Source organism: Anser brachyrhynchus, assembly GCF_964034855.1.
Source record: "Anser brachyrhynchus genome assembly, chromosome: Z".
Lineage (NCBI taxonomy): Eukaryota > Metazoa > Chordata > Aves > Anseriformes > Anatidae > Anser > Anser brachyrhynchus.
In genome coordinates this window covers 69,737,383-69,759,723 of record NC_137697.1, presented here as the reverse complement: position 1 = coordinate 69,759,723, position 22,341 = coordinate 69,737,383, and the positions used below count along the sequence as shown (strand labels likewise).

The window sequence follows — 22,341 nt, the reverse complement described above, 5'->3', positions numbered from 1 at the left end:
TGCACATGGCATCAGCACCTGTGGAGACACACAGACTGGAAAAACCCTTCCCGGAGGTGGGCTCCCACCCCAGCTTCCAGCTCCGGTTGCGGATTGCTGGGGTGCAGCAGTTGCCAATGCCTTGGTATAAACTGGGGCTTTTCTTCCCCTTTTGGAAAGTCCCACGTTGTAAAGCCCAAGGATAAAGCACACAGAGTGGGAGGCAGGTTACTAAAAATAGCTTTTTTTTCTCTTTTCATTTTTTCTTTTTGGCGCAATTTCCTGGCTGTGTTGTTGAAATAACATCGGAGTGTGATGTAGCAATAGGGCAGAGGGGAGCAGCTGAGAGTCAGAGATCCAGCAGCACACGTTTGTGTGGAAGAAAGGGAAAGGGCTGGCACGAAGGGGAATTGGTGAATTACTTAGCAAAAAAAGCACTCGGCCTTTCTCTGTCCCCATAGCTGGGCGTGAGCATTGTTTCCCTGAGAGTCCTCTGGGACATGAAGGATGCCAACAGTGTGGAAAAAAATAAATAAAAGTTGCAACCACACGATTATGGCATTTTCACTTCCTAAAGTGGGAGACAGAAATTCCCCCGGGTCATATGATCTGTGTTGAAATGGCACCAGGAAGAGCAGCAGCAGCAGTCAGCGAGTGCAGGGCGTCTCCATCTGTACAAAAGCCTCTCCTGCCCGAGCCGGAGGTCAGAACAGTGTAGGGATGTGCGTGCATGTGTGTACGTAGAGAGGCGAGGTGCAAATATCCTCCCAGCCAGATTTTCTCTTGCACAACCCTGATTCTGTGCAATCCAGCGGACCTTTTATTTTCCCTTCGCCTCTCCACTTCAAGCATGCCTCCAGAGCAGAACTTCTGAAAACACCATTTCCTGCAGCACATCACTGGGAAAACAGCTCTTCTCCTTCCCTGAGAAGAGGCAACCATCAGCACCATGGTGTGGATGACGATGATGAGAACGTGGGTTGAGCCAGTGGTTGCGGGCTCCCAAGTGGCCAGTGCCTTCTACGACACGGCGCTGCTACTGGTGGTGAAAAACTACTACAACCAGACCAACTCAACCGCTCCCTCCCACTTACTGCAAGATGCTCAGCAGAAGGCTGTCTCTAATTTTTATATCATCTACAACCTCGTCCTGGGCCTGAGCCCGCTGGTGTCAGCCTACGGCTTGTCCAAGCTGGGGGACAAGGTTCATCGGAAGATCCCCATCTGCTTACCTCTTCTTGGCTACCTGGGCTCCAAATCTCTCCTGCTCCTCCTGATCCTGCTGGACTGGCCGATCGAGGTGATGTACGGGGCTGCTGCTTTCAATGGGCTAACAGGTGGTTTCACCACATTCTGGGCAGGCATCATGGCTCTGGGATCCCTGGGCTCCTCCGAGAGCAGGAGGTCTCTACGGCTGATCATTATTGAGCTGGTGTATGGCCTCGCTGGCTTTCTGGGAAGCATGGCATCTGGCTACCTCTTTGTCGGCTTCAGCGACCGCTATCGAGAGGGCACTGTGCTGGTGAGCTGCAGCATCGCTTGCTATGCTTTCTGTCTCCTCTACAGCGTTTTTGTCCTGACAGTCCCCAAGTCAGCACCTTCCTGCACAGCCAAAGCCAAGGGTGTAGAGGAGGTTGGTGGCCAGGTACCAGCTTGCACAGGAGCAGCAGAGAGTGCTCAGCCTTCGGAGAGCAGCAGCAAAGCCCCAGTAACACCCTCAAAACTCATCATCATCATCCTCTTTGTGGCAGCAATCCTCTATGACCTTGCCGTGGTGGGCGCCATGAATGTTCTTCCACTCTTCTTGCTCAGGGAGCCTCTGAGCTGGAATGCTGTGCAGATTGGCTATGGCAATGCCGCTGGGTATGCCATCTTCATCACCAGCTTCCTGGGGGTATTCGTGTTCTCCAAGTACCTTAGGGACATTACCATGATCATAATTGGAGTGGTGTCCTTCACCGTTGGTGTCCTCATCATGGCCTTTGTGCGGTGGACATTTCTGTTCTACATTGGTGAGTAGAGCTGGCATTAGTGCCCTCATCCTGCACCTCTCTCGTGCAGCACCCTACAACAACCTAAGGAGGCACACGCTCCTGCCAATGCTTGGTTTAAAGCTAATTAACTTGAAATTTGTCACCTGATCATAATCCAGATCTGAGTGGGGGAAGAAGGCTGACATTGGGGCAGGGGGGAAGGAATTGTTGCAGGCTACAAGCACCAGCCAGCCATACGAAGCACTTGCATCTCATGAGATAAGGCTTAAAGCTAAAATGGAAAAAAATGCCAAAGATTTTCTGTTAAGTGAATATCCTAAGATGTGATTTATTTTTGTTACATTAAGGTTTTTATGTCTGATGAGAAACTTAATAGCGAAACATTGGTGTTGCTCTAGCAACTAAAATATTACGGGAATGTACTATACAAATCTCACTCTATATATAAATGACCAAGGGATGGGTAACAATAGATGTGGCAGCATCCTGTGACGATGGAAAGGCAAGTTTATTTTTGGGAGATAGCCTCCACAGGAACACAGGAAGCCAAAAACCAAGAACAGCAACCCTTGTGGCAGTGAGATGGGTGATTCATACCTGACTAACAGAAAGAGTATCATACATTCAATGGCTTTCAGGTCTTGTTTCTGAAAATGAGAAAAAAAGTCTAAGAGAAATGAGCCAAAGAGGTTTTTCTGTCTGTGCCTACAAGAAAGGAGAAATCAAAAATTAAACAAGTTTGTTCACAGTAGAGAGAGCATAAAATACTGCAGGCCAAAAGCACCATGAGATAAAACATGGTGTTATGAGTATACTGTTCTTGTCAAGGCTGTTAGCAGACTTATCCACCTCACTACCACAAAGGACAGTGCTCTCTAAAGATACAATGGGATCTGGGGCTGAGACCCAGAGGCCATGGCTGGCTGGGGCAAAGTGCCTCTGCTAGTTGCAGCAATCGGTGGCTTATCCACCACCTCCCGGATGAAGCAAGGACCTGCACTCCTACTGAAGATAAGTACTAATTTCTGAGGCTCAAGGGACACGACAAGGTTAAGCAAAGGCCCTGCCCAAGCCAGAGGCATGCAGCCTTCAAAAGCAGTGGTTGCTGTGTTATGAGACAGGGAGCAGCTACTGATGATAACCACATATTCATTGCATTGCAGCACGGGCAGTGATGCTCTTTGCCCTCATCCCCTTGCCTACCATCAGGTCCATGCTATCCAAGCATGTTGAAGGATCATCCTATGGTGAGTACATCGGTTACCTCTCTGATCAAAAACCTGCCAAATCCCTCCATTTGGGTACAAGAAAGTTAAGTTACTGATATAGCCTGTGCATTGCATAATAAAACCAGAACAGCTGGTACTGCAAAAAAGGAGGAGCAGAGAAACTTGCAGGACCAGCCTGTCATGTCCAAACTTCTCCTCCCTAATTGCTTCATCATTTATCCACAAAATTTTCAGAACATGCTTCAAGAGATTACTATCAGTGTGCAGCTCAAAGGCAGGGAAAATAATATCTGAGGTACTGCTCAAAAACACAGTGCTTCAGGGAAATACAAGGCAATGCTGGACTGAAGCACAGTGACACTCACATCATTTATATTTGGCTTATTTTACTTCCAGTTTTGAGAAGAATGGATTTCTTTAATCTTTTTCCATTACTGTCTCTAAATATGCTTCCAAACTTTTCTTGGCAATTTGTTCCTGTCAGAACATAATTTAACTAACAAAGAATAAACTTTGCCTAAGAAAATGACCCTTTTTGTTCAACAGGAGAAACAATTCCTAATTTTTCTATTAACTTTGCATTAGAAAATAATGAAATATGTGTATTTTACAACATCATATTGGAGGCTAATATTTTTACTCCAATGGCTTCCTTTTACTCCAATTGCATCCTTTTCCTTCTGCCATATGACCACAACACTCAAAACTTCTTATTTCACCCCTGTAGCAATCTGCCTTGTTCCCAGCTTCACCATCTCCATCTCAAAACCGGGAGCACAATCCGTCCAGCTCACTGCTGATCAGGCTGCTTGTGCAGCCCCACTGCAGTGTGGGCACACAGGTCCAGAGAGCTAACAGCTTCCAAGACAGTAGGTTAAAACGCCCACCTGACATCCAGTGCTACATTCATTTTTCAACAGAGGGTTACCATGCAGCGTTTTTTGTCTGGATAACTTACAAATGCAATCAAGCAGATGCAGAAATTAACTTGCAGTGCTACTGCTCAACACCCGAGCTCACTATCTTTGCATTGGAGAATAATATAAAAAAGTCACATGAAAGCTGTGCTCTGTCACCGATTCATTCCTACTTCTGTTTTTCCTCTGTAGCAAAATCACATCCCTGCCATAAATCATGCAGCTCACACCCCAAATTAATCATCGTGTTCTTCAGTCATCAAAAAATCAGCATATTTTGTCTTTAACCATAAGCCACGCATGCTGCACCTGACTGCACGAACAGAGCAGTTCACAAGCAGGACAGTGCAGCAGAGCAGCATTGCCTCCTTAGCTGGTGGCCACTGGCACTGTGCAAGTGGAGCGGGCTTCAAGGGCAGCAGGCTTGGTGCAGAACCCTAAATGTGCTCCTAGTTTGCACATTCCAGGAGGGCTGGGTTGCCCTCTCTTTCCCCATTTACCATGGTAGAAACAGAATGGTGCACTTCAGCAAAAATGGTTACTCCCAAGCTGTTCCAACTGGGATTCAATTTCTCCCTTTCCTCCTCCATAAACATCACACAAATCACACACAGCTCCACATTTTAGGCATTATAACATTTCAGCCCAATGGACAACACTTCTGCACTATGGCAGAAGCAGCCGCTGGCTGAAATCTCTCACATCCTGAAGACATTAACCCACAACTACTTTCCTATATCCTATGGAAATGAGCAGTTATTTCCCAGCTTATTGCTGCTCTTCCAAGCAGCAACCTCAACATCTAGACTGTTTAAGCAAACAGTTTTCAAGCTACGTCTTTGTCCTATACCTTAAAGAAGGAAGAGACACTTAATTCTGCTCCAGAACAACAGCAGAAACAAGCTCATGCAATCTGGCACTCGTTAAGCCATGACTACATTGCTTTTCCAAGCCGTGGTGGTGGCACCTGGATGCTGCAGGGAGGTACCACAACAGGTTTTTTTTCTCCCTGATGATAAATGATGTTCTTGCTTTACAGGTAAGGTGTTTGTCCTGCTGCAGTTGTCCTTAGTCATCACAGGAGTAGTGACATCTACAGTCTTCAACAAGATCTATCAAAGCACACTGAACTGGTACAGCGGCCTCTGTTTCATTTTGTCTTTTCTAGCTGGCTGCCTCAGCCTCCTCCCTTTAAGGTAAGGAACAGGAATGGTTGTCTCTGAAGGGGCACGTTATGTTTTCTCCTTGCTTCATGTTTCTAGGTTTTATGTGTACAATTAAGATTTGAAAAAGAAAAGTGTTTTTGGATATAAAAAAAAATTGGAAAAGGACTCAAAAAAGTAAAACAAAAATTCTGTGGAAACGAGGTGACAAGTACCAAGAAGGTTCAAAGAGTTAAGCTTTCAAGTGATATAGCCACTGTTTTTAATCTTCTTCTTGTTTGACGTATCGTGAATTGCTTGTAGGAGGAATATTTGGCAGAGTTTAAGAGCTAATAATCCCAGGGGACAAAGCCTTTGCACAAATGCAGTGCTTGATATTGCTAAAATAGTACTAAGTAGAAAGAGGGAATAATCCCACACAAAGTAAAACATTTTTTTTTTGAAAATCCATTATGGGTTACTTACTCATTGTGACAGAATAGTTTGAGTCTCCCTTGGGTGTTTCTTTCAAAGATAAATCATTATGATACAGTAAAGAAAATGGTTACTTTTCTGATCCAGTGAGATTGCCCAATTGTACAGCTACAGAGTGGTTGAGAGTTAAAATTTCAAGAACAAGTTTTAGGCGCAATCCCAGATAATTTAAAGAGAGAAATCTGAAACACCTCCACCTAATCTTCTGGAGTCTTTAAAGGATCTCCCTCTAAGTATCACCTTGCTCACCATCCCCTCCCCAAGCCCCTCCAGCTGGATACATTACTAGAAACAGCAGGACCCCATGAAGATAATACAAAGTGTGATACTGCCAATATCTAATCTATGCAGAGATACTCTCATTCAGATGTAAGACAGCTGACGTCTGATCCCAGATAAAACCCTTGTCAAGTTTGATTTCAATTTTTAAAGTTTCTCCTTGTATTTTCTAACTCATCATTTCTTAAACATAACCCTACTGTTTAACAGTGAGTCACTGCAAGCTGCTCAGCCGTTTTACCACATACACTCCCAGTACAAGTAATCATTACAAGTACAAACACAGGTACTGGGAAAAAACATATAAGATACAAGAAAGACATTTTTTTACAGTGAGAACAATCCATTACTGGAACAACCACCTCTAGGACAAGATAGCATCCCCATCACCAGAGGTTTTCAAGACGTGATTGAGCAGGGTGCTAGATAATCTCACCTAGGCTGTCTTTTCCCCTTGAGAGATTGGACCTGATGGTCTTTTGAAGTACCTGGGTTGTACTATGATTCTACAAAACTCTGAAAGGCAACAAATGGTGGCAGCTTCATGGCTTGTACATACAGTGGTAGCTTACAGAGAAGCTGGCTGATTCTTGAAAGGAAGTACATGAACACTCAGCTAGCTCCAGACACCATAGCGAAGTTTAAGCTAAAGACTTGATAAGGAACATGCAAACTGTATTTTGAGAAAGTAGTTTGGTAGCCCTCTTGTAATCACTGTTTTTATTGTTCTTTACAGCATTGTGGCCATCAAACAACGTTCAACCACTGGCTCCTTTCAGATTCTGACCAAGTGACGGAAGCTTTACCACCAAAAGCATCTTTTGGTCTCGATCAGTTCCCTGAGCAATGTGAGTGGAAGGTTTCCGAGCATTTGTCCCTACCACTGGCTTCGTTACAGGAACCGTCTTCACCTCACAGCATGCCACAGTCCCTCAGCCACTGAGCTTACCCAGGACAAAGAAGTTTGCCCTGTTTTTTTGCAGTACATTATTTTGCAGAGAATATACACCGCCTGTTGAACACCAGCAGTCTCCAGAGCACCCTGCTTCCACTCTAGGCTACTTGGCAGTAGTGGAGACAGACAAGAACAAGGTAGAAGTGGCAAGGGTGTTTCCAGGCACATCATTCAATTTAGAAGGGGAAAGCAAAGGATCAGCTGTAGTTCTTCTCATCTCTTTGGTCTGAAACCTGAGGACAGTGCTGTGACTGTGGCTTTTGAGGCAGGTGTCCACAAGCAGCATGCAGTGTGTGCACGGTGGTCAGCAGGATGCACCTACTTTCTGACATAAACTATGGACAAGTGTGAAGAGTGTCAGCCCAGCTGACTGATGTTACGGAGAAGACTACTGAAATACAGAAAAAACATGGTAAAAAAATGTGAGATTAAGGTACATTTTTGTAATCCCTACAATAAAAACAGTCCTCAGTAGATGTTCACACCCCTAGAGCTTATGGGAAGACACCTGTTACTCAGGAACTGATGATACATCTCACACCACCAGGATGCACTACTCTTGTAACAGGCTAAGAATGGGTCAGCAAAGGACACCACCCCCACAGGTTTTACAGAGGTGTAGGGCTGCCGATGCCTGGTAGCAGTCATCGTGTTAGCCCAGCCTTATGCCAGGCCAAGCTCCCACTGAAAGGAGCCCTATACAATATATCAACTCTCAGGAGACATTATCAGCTAACTCCAAACAAGTTTCAGAATACTGGCATGCACAAGAGGGATCAGTGTTTAGACTATGTTTCTACTTACATGATAATTGAATTAACAAAGATTAAGTGGCTTCCAGGCTCCTTGACTATGTAAAAGCAAGTTAAACGGTCTTCAGCACCTGTAATAACCAGGGGGCAAGTCAAGCAGCCTCAGTATGAGACAGGGAAGTGGCAAACAGAAGTTGATTTTCACTATACAATTCTCTTATTCTAAAGAATTTGCTGCCATCTCTGTCCCAGTCCCCCTCTCCAGCCCTTACAACCTTTTGTCAGCTCCACGCTTCACTTTCGGGTTATACTAGATATACTACAGCAGTGGACAAGCTGACATTCAGTTATATTGGCAATGGAACAAGCTTTTAAGGGGAGGATATTTCTTCAAATAAGATAATAAGCTGCACAGAAAATAAGTGTACACATCATAATTTCAATGGCAATGGCAGAAAAAAGAAGAAAAAAAGAAACATTAAATTCTAGGTAAATGAGTAATTTTTTAATACATTTATTGGTCCATTCCATTAAATTAATTGAGGTAAACAAATGGTGCATTTTAAAAAAATGTACACACGAATAGAGAATTACAAACAGTTTTACCTCGAAGTGTTTTTCTCCATCAATACTAGTTCCATAGTAAACAATGCACAAAGTATATCTATACAGAGATATATGAAAGGGTATAGAAACATGCCAGCACCGTAAGTCAAGACAACATTTCATAACCTGTGAGTCTGAACAAGAGCACAGCTGTCAGAGTTGGTTGAGTGCATGAAACAAGAGCCTTGCTCCAAGTTTTACACTGTTTAATGACCTAACTCACACAGAGACATGTCTTTTCACAGCTTTCAGTTTGTTTTTTGGTGGTACAAGGGTGACCTTAGGATGCAAAGTAACATGTTCCAGTGCATGGGCTTGCACAAGTCAGAAGTAGTACAGTCGGGGCAACAAGTCATCACCATTTCAGTCATCAGCACTGACACCTTGAACAAGGAGAGAGATGGGAACCAGGTCAAAGCCAGACTGCTTTCACCTGCATGGCCAGTCTCCAAACCTTGAGGAGTGACAGATCAATGCATCACAAAGGGAAGGAGAACAAGGACAGTGCTCCTTTATTTTCATGTGCTAAAAACTAAAACCTCTGGCTGTTCTCTGTTGTAAGACTGTCCTCTGCAATCTGTGCCCCTGTGTGGTGGGAGAGTGGCACTGGCCCCAACTCTGCTGCCTGATCCAAAGAGGTGGATACATAACCCAGCAGCAGAGTTAAGGAAAGGATTTAGCTTCAAAGTGTAGAGTACCAAGGCCTTCAAAGTAATCCAGGACAGTGAGTAGCCTTTAAAGTTTTAGCATACCACTTGCATAAGGGGGATTTTTTTATGCCTTTTCAGAAAGTGCATTACCTTCTGGACAAGTACCGTACCTCAGCCATACAACCTTAAACTAGCCCAGTTCATTACTGAGTACTGGTACCAATCAGAGACCCCAGCAAGGCTCTGAAGTGCTGTGTGGAATTAAGCATCACCACTTCCTTCTTTATACTTGGTTAAGCAGCACCCCCAGAAACTTTAAAATGCAACCTTCACTGTCCCAGAAGGCAAGTTCATTCTTATTATCCCCAGTTTTACTTCACCGAAATAAATTTGGTAGCAAGTCTTCTATCTCAAAAAGTGATCCCATTTTCCCTACTTATTGGTTATTTTGTAGTAAAAGGCTAACATACTAAGGAAAAGACTGTTCTACCATCAGAGTTTAAGAAGACTGAACATCTAATGAGCTACTTTAGTCTACTCCTGTCTACACCATTTGCTTAGTGGTTATCAGCACCAGTGTCTTAGATTTCAAACGGTCTGCAACATTGTGCACAATTTACTTAAGTTTTAGCAAAATCATGCCTTCTGTTACAACAGGAGCAGTCCCTGTTGTACTGGGAGGGAATTCTGTAATTGGCATCTGCAGGATGTGACCTGAAGCAACATGCACCATGAAGAGGCTGTGCGGATCCACCGCCACAGCACCTCTGCAGGACCATCTCTGCCACACTGTAGAAGTTTCTTTTTGGCTTAGTCCACTATGCTACCCTTAGCACATGTCAGTGCAACAAAAATCCAAGCAGACAACTTTGAAGAATCCATAGTTTATTCTTTGATAAAACTAATGTCCGAAGAGTTAGTATCTTTAGGGCTACCACTTATCACCATTTCATTTTTCAACAGATACCTGAAAAAGCCATGGTGTTTCAACATTTGTTTATTGCAAGAGTCAGAACCTGATAAAAACACGTATGAACAATGCACAGCTCCTTACTGAGTACAAAAACAAGATCTCAGTGCTTGCTTTGTTGTGCTGGTGCCAGCTGAGAGAAGAAACAAACATACTAGAAGTTATGCAGGAGTAACCAGGACAGCGGTGAATTACACATCCTCTGAGAGGACCTTGGTTTGGCTGTGGGAAGCTAGGCTAATTTAAGGGCTGTTGAAGGACCCTCATCTTAAGTAGGTTCATTGGAAGGGTGCAACTACTTTTAACATGATCTCAGTGCATGCACAGAATGTGACCGTAAGTGACTGAACTCTCAAGACATTACCCAAAGATAAAGTTCCTGCCCTACTCCTGCTTCCCTTCCCCAACATCTTTTCCTTTTCACACTATAAAGGTTTGGGTACTTCAGAGAGAGACACCCACCACATAAGGACTACACAATAACATGTCAGAGTTTCACCAACACCTCAGATCTCAGCCTCACAAAAACACCAATTAATTAAGTGCACTCTTGATATCTTTAAGGAGATTCCTGCTATTTTGTAGTTCTCCCTCTCTGCACTGCTGCTGCAAACCTCAGTCTCTCCCACAGTTACCCAGTATTTACAGCAACAGTTCTTTCTTTTATAGAGACTCCACAGTGGCCCATAGGAGCTAAGAGACCCACCCCCTACATGCTCGTCTTACACTACAACAATTCTTGCAGAGGACTTCTCTTTGGAACATAAGTTTCACTTCCTCCGTAGAGGTCTGAGAAGTTTTACCTTCCCAGATAATATAAGAAATCCTGTTTGTGACCACAGCCTGAGGTGCATGTTCCAGCCTTTCCTCCAAATTAGCTTGTAGGTTCTACAGAGACACATATTCCAACCAGAAAATGTAAAGCATGCTTGCCTTTCAACAGCTCAATCAGAAAGGGATTTATCTGAAATCAAAAACAAACTTTGGTCTAGTAGTAGTTTAGAAACCACGATGCACAATCAGTGGCATCATGTTAAAGAAAATCTAAGCTGATCTTGAACCACTCCAGCAGTAACAGTTACTCGTGTAAACTTCACTTGGAACTCCCCACTGTCCCTTGCACTTCTCATGAACAGCTGTGATGTCCACTCCTAAACTCCCAAGAACCAAGCCCCATTTCAGTTTGACACAACACTAAGTGGGAACGGGATGTCAGTGTTGTAAGGTATCAGACAAAACCTATACACCTGCAGGAAAACAACACTCTTTCCACTCATCTTGCACATTTTGGATGAGGTGGAAGAAAGAATGTCTAAATACAAGTTCAAATTATGCATTGCTTTACTCCCAGTCATGTTGCAGAGTCAACTGAAAAGCTTCATTTACCACACAGGCACCAGCTCAAAAAAGCATGATGATCTGTTTGTGGGAAATAGGGAAGACAGGAATTGACTGTAACCCTGAAGGTCAAACTGTTAAGTGTTATGCATTTAGAAGTGCTTATTTTAGAAGGGAAAGATTGAGGAAGACACTAGGTTACTGCTTCAAGATGATCTCTTTAAGCATTCCCCTTGCACAGCAGGAGTAGTTAGTTGTTCCAAACCTAACAGCAACTTAGAGATCTGTTACACCACATGAGTGTACGTCAATAAGTTGTGACCTTAAACCAGAAAGCATAGTTTGGTTAACTACCAGAGAACTGTCAATGGAAGTTGAGTCAAAAAGGAAAAACCCTTAAATGTCTTAAACCTGACTTTTGCACCTGGAGGGTATTACCTCATTAGCCTGACAGCAACCACATTGCACCAATAACTCACCTTGACAGCTGCTTTAGAGCCACCGTGCTGAGCAGGGGGGTTTCAGGTAGACTTGGTGTTTATGAAGGGACAAAGTGCAATCCAGACTAGTGTACCTGACAGGTAGCCACAGGAGAACACAGAAATTGCATATACCCAATCACCTTTCAGATTCTTCACAAGAACGTTGCCAGAGACCAAGTAATCACTCAAGTTTAGCAGTAAGCAGTCAATGTTATTTATTCCCCCAAATCCCAACATTACACCGATATTAGCTCCCTCACTTTGGATGGATAAAAAGAGTTTTATCTGCATGCCATTAAACCAAGACTCTGAAACCCATCACGGAAGCATTCCTCTACTAAGGCCATTAACACTAAGCAGGCATGTATTTGAGGCTGGACTGCAAGAGAAAAGAGAAGGGACTTGCAGAAGCAGTTACATTTCTAAGGGCCAATAAAAACTACTAGGAAAATAGATCTGTACCAAAAGAAGTCTTAAAAGACTTGCCATGTGGTTCAGTAGAGATAGGTATTGACACTATGTGTACCTGATAGGGTACCTATCTACACCCACGGACCTGTTTAAGGCAAGTTTCACACACACAATGATGCTTGGTTAGGCAAGCATTTGACACTTTTTGGCTTTTGATTGCTACTGAAGAAAAAAAAAAAAAAGAAAAAAAACAGGGAGAGAAAACAGTTCTACCTTCTTCCTTCTTTACCACAGCAGGCACCTTAAGTAACCAAGCCCAAAGAGGCTATAGTTCAGGAAAAACGAAGCAAAAAAAAAAAAAAAACGTAGCATGGTTCAAGAGAATTCTACCATGCAACTTACAGAGCTACCTTTAGAAAAAACATACCAAAAACTCGTATTTGCTTCCACCATTCCCGTAAGCCTTGAAAGGCCACTGTTCAATTCACTCCCACACCCAGGCTGATTTTGATCCCCACATCCGTCACAAGTACACTTCAGCCAACTGACATTACTTCATAATCACCAAGGTAAACAAAGATATTCAGTATGAACCAACAGCATGCCACACTCACAAAAACCACAGTTCATGCTTGTATCACAGGCTATGTGCAGGTGGTGTCAGTATGTTCTGTCTAGGACCAGCCCAACTCCCACACAGAAAGGTCTCCAGAAACCATTTAATGGGAGCATACACCGGTGGTAGCAAACCAGAAAATATTCATTCCCAGTCTTTCCCTCTCCATCCAAAAAAAGAGATAAGGATTGGTTAGGGGGTACTGTATCATGGGAACAATTACCTTTTCAGCAAACAAAAACAGAAAGGTAATAAAGATGTCATTTGGCACCTTGCAGTAGAGTTTTATTTTCATCTTTTTAGTGTTCTACTCATCAGTTCCTTCCTGACTAAAGAGGTAAGTTTTATGATCCCCATGCACTTTCACTATAAGCCCCATATCACTCCATAGGATAGAGAAGGAACCATTCAAGATAACTCAAAAAGATGAAACATACCCCAGTTTAAACAGAAAATGAGGAAAAAAATTGAATAGTTTTCAGAGGGTCTGTTCCAGCTTCAGCACAGCTGGCATTTCAGTTAATGTGACAAAGAAGAGTCCTTCATACAGTTCCAGTATGTCTAGTGGTACTGAGCACGGAAGTGCTAGACTGTCCATGAAGGTACTTCTCATTTGGTCTCTGGCTTGTCTTGCAATAGTGGTATAATTGACTCCCACGCCGTAAGGCACTGAAGGAAGAAACAAAGATTAAAAAAGTGGATGGTGTATCAGCCCTTGTAATTTTTGACCCACCCTTCCATACCAACAGAGTGCAAGTTCAGAAAGGCTAGCAGAATTTTTATGGATTATTACATGAGGAAAAAAGCAGAAGCTCAAACAGCAAGAAAAGTGTTCAGAAAGAATAGCTACAATTAACAAACAAAAGAAGCAAATTAAAGCTTTCCAAAGCCATCAGCTGGACCAAGCTATTAAGAATGCATCAGAATACCTACAGTTTTCAAATATCAGCTAGATTCTTCTGAAGTGAAGGACACAGCTTTCAGCTAGGCAGACAATCTGTTTCTTGTAGAAGTTCACATTTGTGGTGTGACTGTGGGAGTGGGCTATTTTGGACACAATAGCAGCTATTATAGCAGCAGCCCAGCAAAGTTATTTGCAAAATCTATGCAGTTAAGGCAGGTAATTCAGAGGCACAGTGTACCCCAGTACATCTCAGGGACTTGACTATACTTCATGTGACTAACTGTTTATTGCCTGGTATAATAAAATAAAAACAAAGCCTAGTTTCTGTGCTATTACTAGGGCTCTCCAGACTTGGGAGTAATTTCCTCAGATGTGTATACTTAATTCCAGGCTTTCTGCAATGTGTCTTTACTGTCTTCCACCAGTGGAGAGCCCAGGAGTCAAAATGGGCACAGACCATGGAACACATTTTATTAAACACTGGGAAAGGTCAAATTCATCACCAGCTCTTATATCCACAAGTCACTGTTGTCAAGCATCACCCTGATAGATCTTGTTGATAGTACTGAAAATGAATAGAGTGTTGCTAGCCCTATAGAGATTACACTTTCCTACCAAAAAGTTTCTTTGCTGCAGCTAAGAGCAAAACTGAAGGGACACTACTAGATGTTCAGTGCAGTCTTTAATATCACAGCAGTCTCAAAACAGGAAAGAGAGCAGGGTGAAATGAAGTTTGCATGGTTAATTACGAATTGCTGACAGGACAGACATTGATTGGAAAGGGAAAAGGAAGTGCAAACTAGTACATTACATGGAGCAGTAACCTAGGACAGGAAGAAATCTGCGGAGTACATGTAGAAAAACTGCAGTGGGCAAGAACATGAGGCATGTCACCATGCATACACCTAGTAAGGTTTTTTTGTTTGTTTGTTTGTTTTTTAATATATTGATAGGTGCATTTGGTAACATTGTTCTTCTGGCATGAAGGAAAACTGGACTGCCAGCATAAGCATTTGAACTCCTTTCACTTTAAAAGAAAATCAACGAGCGAGTCCAGAGAAGGGCAATGAAGCTGGTGAGGGGTCTGGAGAACAAGTCTTACGAGGAGCGGCTGAGGGAGCTGGGGTTGTTCAGTCTGGAGAAGAGGAGGCTCAGGGGCGACCTTATCGCTCTCTACAGGTACCTTAAAGGAGGCAGTAGCGAGGTGGGGGGTGGTCTATTCTCCCACGTGCCTGGTGATAGGACGAGGGGCAATGGGCTAAAGTTGCGCCAGGGGAGGTTTAGGTTGGATATTAGGAAGAACTTCTTTACTGAAAGGGTTGTTAGGCATTGGAATGGGCTGCCCAGGGAAGTGGTTGAGTCACCATCCCTGGAGGTCTTTAAGAGACGTTTAGATGTAGAACTCAGTGATATGGTTTAGTGGAGGACTTGTTAGTGTTAGGTCAGAGATTGGACTCAGTGATCTTGGAGGTCTCTTCCAACCTAGATGATTCTGTGATTCTGTGACATTTAATCAGAGCACAAATACTGAAATTCAGAAAGGGCAAAGGAACTCACTAGGCATTTCCAGGCCTAGCCATAGCAGGTGTAATCTACATACAGGTCCATGGTGCACATTAATTCATGTAGTTTTATTCATAAAAGGCAGAATCGAGAGATTATCTAGTTTTACAGTATTACTAGAACATGCAATTTTAGTCTTTTCCTTCACCACCACCAACTAGGAAGCAAACTACTGCTGATCAACAATTTGTTCAATTCAAGAACCCAAGACAGACAAGCATCTAGTACGAAGTACTGTTACATGACTGCCTTGCAAGAGACTGCTGGTCTCATACAGATCTCTTGAGCACGACCAGCAACTCTATATAAGCTGCTGACAAAGAGCAGCTTCCATAGCACTTAAAAACTGCTTTAAGATGTCCAAGGTTCTTTGCCGCAAGACAGCATGAACATTTTCCGAAGAATAATCACCACCTTAGAGGAGAATTAATCACTTTTATTCCTGCCAATGCTACAGCAGCACCACTTACCTTCTCGTAGTACTGGATGTTTTTATCTGCCATCCCCATGAGTAGCTGCCTGAAGTCCTGTCGCTTGTTGTTCTGCCATCTCTCCATATCTGCTTTCAGGTCAGCATTAAAACATTCTACTCGGTCTTGACATTTCTCGACATCTGTGGGTACCTGCAGCAAAAGAAATCAAGATTGAAACTCTAGTTGAGAGGGTTAGACTGCTAAATTAGCTCAACCTCCCTGAGAAAAAGCCACAGAGGAAAGGGGAAGTAACAGTCCAGTGGTTACCCTGAAGGAACTCAGTTATGGCTGCAGGGAGAAGTCCCAGTTCTTTGTTAGTTAGGAGACAGGACTGATTAATTGTTCTTTGCTGTTTGAGGTGGCGGGCAGTTCTGCTTGTCCCACTCCATGCCAGATACGGAGACAGGCTGAGGAAGAGCTTGCTAGAGGCACATGAAGAGGAAAGGCGATCTGTACAAGTGCTGAGCAGATAGGCTTGGTCCCTAGTTCTCAACCTCAGCAGACTGACCACAACTCCTCAGCAAGCCTCCTCTCCTCCTTCCCATTCACAGCTTCACTAGGCGTTTCCCAGTCTTCACTAGTGAAGCAACAAAGACCCAGGTTTCTCCCAAAGAGCTGAGAGACTTCAGAGTTAGATTTTGATGCCAACAGACAAACAGCGGTGATCAGCTTTGTCTGCAGAATAAAATTTCTAAAACTCTAGCTTTAACCTTACAAGCTGCCTGTAAAAAAGTATAAATGCAGAGCACTGATGATAATAACACAAAGGCAACCGGAGGCATTGACTCATTTGGCCCAAATGATCTCAACTGGCCCAACACTGAACTTGTAGTCATGTGTAAGCAATGTGAAAAATCAGGAAGGACAGACATTGCAAGTCTACACAGAGATTGAAAAGGCTTACAACACTAGCCATGACCTCAAGATAGAAGCAAGTTAGGTCAAAGAAAATGGTACTCATACAATCATAAAGGATGGAAAAGACCTCCAAGATCATCTGGTCCAACCATCCCCCTACCACCAGTGTCACCCACTAAACCATGTCCCTAAGCACCACGTCCAGCCTCTCCTTAAACACCCCCAGGGACGGTGACTCCACCACCTCCCTGGGCAACCCGTCCCAATGCCTGACCACTCTTTCTGAGAAGAAATGTCTCCTCATTTCCAACCTGAACCTCCCCTGGCACAACTTGAGGCCATTCCCTCTAGTCCTATCACTAGTTACCTGTGAGAAGAGGCCTGCCCCCAGCTCCCCACACCTTCCTTTCAGGTAGTTGTAGAGTGCAATGAGGTCTCCCCTGAGCCTCCTCTTCTCCAAACTAAACAACCTCAGTTCCCTCAGCCACTCCTCACAGGACTTGTGTTCCATAACCTATTGTTTTAACCAATGTTCTGTATGCCACCAGGCACCTACAGGAACAATTTACAAATGTTTCTTCAAGCAGGAAAATCATGAATACCATTCTCTTCCTTCTCCTTGTGCCTTATGGCCACATGGACAAGAAGCTTGCCAATACATGCACACTAAGCCCAAGACATCCAAAGAGGAAACCCCTGAAGTCCACTGCTCACATCAATGCGACTAGCAGACTTAGACTTGGAAGCTGTGAACTGCACAAAGCCAAAGGGCAACACGAAGAATATTTGCGGAATTCTGTTATGGTTCCTCTTGCACTTGATACTTTTAGGAAATTCCCTTTTTTTCTGAGGGTTGTGGAAAAAGGAAAAAGATGAACAGACTATGTAAAAATTCTTCACTGGTAGAAGTTAGGAGTTTACTACTACCTTGCAGTTTGGCAAGATATGTGATCTAGGCAGAAACATGTTACCCCTTGTTGTTCTCCAGCATATGGATTAGGAAGATCACCAAAGTACTTTGTAGATTAATAATAGTCAGAGAAGATCCTATATCTGGCCTCCAATAAAGCTTTTCAAGAGACAGACAATACCTCCTTTGTTTGAGTATCCCTTTACTCACAACAAATGGATTTATGCTACCAGCAGTTTGGGGCTCAGTAGCTACAACATTTCCTCTGCCTTCTCTGAGCACTGTAATTCTGGCTACAGAATCCAGTCTCCTACAACTCATGACAAAGATCTCTCATAGGCTTCAGACAGAACTCCCAAGACAGTTGGATAGAAGGCTCACAAGGTGCTCCCCTCAAGGCACAAGCACACACTGCATCATTTTTAAGCATTCTGCTATCTTAACAAGAAAGAAAGGGCTCTCAAGAGTCATGAAGTCTGGAAGCAAAACCACATAAGATTTCCCAATTAAATTAAGTTATTTTCTAAGTGCTCAGTAGCTTCCTGCTTCTTCTGCCAAGATCCAAAACCGCACTGAAGATTTAAAAAAATGTTTTCTTTCTCATAGCCAGTTCTCCTGCAGGTCAGGCTGAGAGGGCTGTATGAATATAGAGCTACAAGGACAACCCAGTAGTCAGCAAATGGGTCACGTATGATAAAATTATAGAGCATAAAGAACTACAGCAATGAACTCCAACTAAGTCTCCATAGGCCTCGTGAAGAATCTGCACACACACTGGTCCTATTCAGGACTGTAACTATATATATATGGTATTTCTATCTTCCCAGTTCTTTGGATATACACATTGTTAGAAGCTGTTTTCTTTTCCCCCCTCTAAACACACCATTATCTTCTACTTCAAGGTATATACTGCCATAATAACTGTTCCCACAGATCACAGAACTACAAATCCTTGAGGCAGACAGGCTAAATTACGTCATTAAAAGTGGATTTCATCTCATTAAAAGGAAACAATGTCTGCAATTTACTACCTTAGTTGGATTACTGCAAAAACAGCTCCAGTCTATCAACAATAAAGTAAGCAGCATTTCTCAACTGTACTTGCTTAGAAATACAAAAGCTACAGTTTGTACTAATGCTGTTACTCTAGTGTTAAAAGCATCATGCATACAGAAGAAGCTACACTCTGGTTTTGGTGGAAACTATCATTCTGAGTGGTATTTGCTGGCAGACATTTATAGTAGCTCTACAAGCCTTTTGCATTTATAGCCTGCTGAGTTTTAATCAGATTTGAGAACTACCTAATGACATCAATGGAGTTTTATGAAGCCAGTCTGACTTGTGTGTACTGTGAGTCCCAGAATGCCCTCCAGTAGAAGAGGTTAACAAACAATAATATGCCCTTGTTTACTTATCCAAAACTAGTCGCTGCCTCCCCCTTTTTTTTCTTAAAGATAATTTCCGCCAAATCAGTTAAATATGCTGAAAGGGACACAAATGCCATTCACTGCATAACCCAGCTCATGCATCCTGTCTGCTTTAGCAAGTCTTAACCAGGAAAAATCACTGAATGTAAGACATGTTGCTAGCAACAGCTCTAAGCTATCAGTTCTTACAGATGAGGACATTCCACTCAAAGTGGCAAGGATCTGAGAACTGTGAGCTAGTATTTTACAAGCATGCAAGGAATTCTATTAATTTGTTCAGCTTCCCCTTTTAAATGACATAAAGGTCTTATGATATGAAAGAAAGGTACAAGGAGTTACCAAAAGATATGCTTCTGATACTCTGGAGAGCAAACGTAAGTATTCCAAAAATTCTTAGACAGCTCTTTAAATGTGGCACTTTACTTAATAATTCCACTGCGAAGTGAGCTCCAAAAACCTTTCAGTAGGTGAGGGATTAGCAAAGTTCAGCAGCTCCACTGTACTGAGATCATTATAAAAGTCAAATATCTAAACACCTCTAAACACCTCAACTGGCTCCTGGATATGCTAGATTTAGATCCATCCATCCTATACATAACAGGTTAGAATATGTGCTCACATAAAACTACATTAAGTACATACCAAGCCAGCTAGCACTGGGGCAGACAAGATATAGAAATACAAGAGCACAAGATACCTAAGCCATTCTAGTACTACTTTTGACAGCGTCTGTGTCATACACAAGCACGACTGGAAAAAAGTTTGCTTCTCTGTGGTCTGTCCTCTTCAGCTTCAAAAATAGATTAAAGACATGATATTTATTAAAGACTTGAACCTCCTCTAAGATTATTATACAGTAATTCTAATGCTTGGAAGTCATCCCTCAGTCATTAACACTAAAACGAATGAGAACCAAAAAAAAAAGAAGCAGAGGGAGCAGAAAAATCCTGCTTTCATTGTTGGCCAAAGTTGCAGTGATTTAAGACACAGCTCCTGCACATCTCTTCATGCAAAAAGCAGGTGGCAGCATAAGCACACCAGTTTAGATCTTTGCTTCTGCATGAAGCCCAGCCAAAGCCTGTCACCCACTGACACCTGCTGTGTATGTTCAACATGACACGGAAATACCCACCTAGCAGAAGGGGCAAGATGTGGAGTCTCCCACAATCAAATTTGGTGTCCTACAATATAACTCAGCAGTGCCAGGGTCCAGGAACTCGATTCAGCCAGCAGTCACAGCACTAAATTGCAAGAGACTCTTGTACTATCACTGTTTCAGGCCATGTTACTGAACACTCCAACTGCATGCTAGCTAAACATTACGCAGGTCAGAGCCACCCTGCTCTAAATGGTGGGAGATCGTGGTACAAGATGTTGCTAGACAAGGTTATATATGTTCATACCTAGGTCTTCATTCTGCACCAGCTTGCCACCAAACTCTTGTTCTGCCCAAAAGTGTTTACACTGCAAAGAAGAAGCCAGAACCAGACAAACCAAGCTCTATTTCTTCACTGTTCTCAGAAAGCAGTGGAAGTGCAGGCTGTTTTTGCAGAGGAGTTTGAAGTGCTAACCTTTGGACGGTCTTCTTTTTTCAAGGCTACTGCTTCCAGTTTTGCTTCATACTCCGCTTGAACTTGGTCTCTCCTCTTCAGCACATTCTGTGGACAAAAGAAAAGATAGCTGTGAGAGGGATCCTCTTGTTCATTCCCCATCCAGCCTGCAAGAAACTGCAAAGTGACACAGCTTAAGTACTAATGCAGTCCCAAGTCTGCCTTTCACTTTGTACTATTTTACAGTATTTAGGAAGTAACTTTATAAAAAATAAAGAGTATTTTCGCTCCAGCAGTTGGAGGGGCAGATAAAACTCAACTTTCAGACAAGCTGGAGGCATGCAAGATACAAGCTTTCAAATAACCAGGAGTGTAAGTAAATTGGGTATGTAAATTCAGTTAATCAGTTGATCTATTACTAGAATCTAAGGGATATAAACAAAAGCATCAAAATTGTCAAGGACTAGTGCAAAGCACTTGATAGACTCAAAAAGAAGAAAGACGAGCATAGGCTAAGAGTCATGAAAGCTACCACAAAAAGCATTACAGAAACTCCTCAAAGTCCTTTTAACAAGCTGTTACAACCTTATGATAGAATAAAGGTCAGCTTTGCTTTTATGACTTTTTTTTGGTTTTGCTTCTAAACGAAAGAATTAAGCTTATGAAAAGAACATTTTATGTTAAAGTACTGAAATATCCAAGTGAGTTTCATGTGATAATCATTCTACTGACAGAGGCTTCTCAGAATAGAGAACAAAAGACTTTATTCTTATATTTTACTACATCCACAAGGCAAGATCTCTGCCAAGGTTATGCTATAGGCTTACAATGTAAAAACAATCAATAGATATTAGTCTTTTTAATACTACTGAAAATAAGTGGTTCTGCGTCTGCAAAAGCAGGTATTAGCCCCATACTGAGCAACGTTTCTTCAGGATTTACAAGAGAAACAACCAGTAATGTTTTATAATTCAGTTGATGCAAAGTTATTATTGAAAATGCTTGGAGGGAAGTGGGCCAACACTCACTGCTGAGGTACCTGTAAATTAGAGCTCCTCTTGCAGCCAGCTTTGCTGGTTCATGCTTCAAGTGCTCCTTTCTGCCACCCTTAAGTAATTTCTCATTAGGACAATGGGCGGTAACTAGTCATTTTAACAGTTTCAGACAAAGCTAATGAAGGAGGACTAGCCATGTATAATGGTAGCCTACTGAAAATTTCTCTTTAGAGAAGTAGCTCTCAGAGCTCTAAGACCTAAAATCTAGACAAGATGTTTCCTAATTTGAGGCATACAAACCTCACAAACAGTGATCACCATCTCCCCCCTCCTCCCCCGTAAGCCAAGGGAAGGTCACCACCACAGTTATTCTGATGAACTTCATTCCATGGGAAGAAAGAACTACTCCTGACAGAGTACAGGCAGCAGACACTGCAACCAGTATTCTTAAAAAACTCAGTCCACGATAACTGGGAAAGACACTCCACCCACAAAGTTGCTATTGATTTAGGCAATAAAGGGGACAAAATTAAAAATGCACCTTCAATAGGTTAACCCTCTCTTTTGTCCCCAGTAGCAAGCATGCTTTTGGTCCCATTTGCTTGAAGAAAAAAAACAAAAAAAAAAACAAAAAAAACCACAACATTCCCATCTGTTTTGGAATCTAAGCAGCTATGTGGAACAGCCCTGGAGTGTTTGAGGTTACCAGCAGAAAAAAAGCCTGAGTGATTTAATGGGTATTTCCACTTTATATTGCCCCTTGAACCTAAGTCAATTAAGTCAGGGTTTTTTTCCCCTCAGAAAAACGGCTGTCTCCAGCAATTGCATTTAGCCTCCATAAGCATG

At 42.7% G+C, this 22,341-nt stretch overlaps 2 protein-coding genes across 3 annotated transcripts in view; one reads left to right on the top strand and one right to left on the bottom strand.

The window, feature by feature from the left end:
- The first annotated feature begins 299 nt into the window (after nucleotides 1-299).
- Nucleotides 300-12,505, top strand: SLC46A2 (solute carrier family 46 member 2). The gene is made up of 4 exons (XM_080573347.1): nucleotides 300-1,991; nucleotides 3,137-3,220; nucleotides 5,159-5,315; nucleotides 6,772-12,505. Exons 1-4 carry the CDS (start codon nucleotides 929-931, stop codon nucleotides 6,827-6,829), a joined length of 1,362 nt encoding a protein of 453 aa, XP_080429473.1. The 5' UTR covers nucleotides 300-928; the 3' UTR covers nucleotides 6,830-12,505.
- SNX30 (sorting nexin family member 30) overlaps nucleotides 8,241-22,341 on the bottom strand; it is a 53,064-nt gene continuing 38,963 nt past the window's right edge. For both annotated transcript variants that reach the window (XM_080573349.1, XM_080573348.1), the window contains 3 exons: nucleotides 20,522-20,608; nucleotides 15,753-15,905; nucleotides 8,241-13,484 (listed from right to left, as the gene is read on the bottom strand). In XM_080573349.1, the coding sequence (XP_080429475.1) occupies nucleotides 13,425-13,484; nucleotides 15,753-15,905; nucleotides 20,522-20,608 (300 nt within the window). In that variant the 3' untranslated portion in view covers nucleotides 8,241-13,424. The remainder of the gene's footprint in view (nucleotides 13,485-15,752; nucleotides 15,906-20,521; nucleotides 20,609-22,341) is intronic.

Bases quoted from the DNA above. Each gene is read 5' to 3' on its own strand.
- SLC46A2 (XM_080573347.1), top strand. From the start codon at position 929: ATGGTGTGGATGACGATGATGAGAACGTGGGTTGAGCCAGTGGTTGCG. The intron at 1,992-3,136 runs GTGAGTAGAGCT...ATTGCATTGCAG, and splicing joins GACATTTCTGTTCTACATTG to CACGGGCAGTGATGCTCTTT. The intron at 5,316-6,771 runs GTAAGGAACAGG...TGTTCTTTACAG, and splicing joins CTCAGCCTCCTCCCTTTAAG to CATTGTGGCCATCAAACAAC.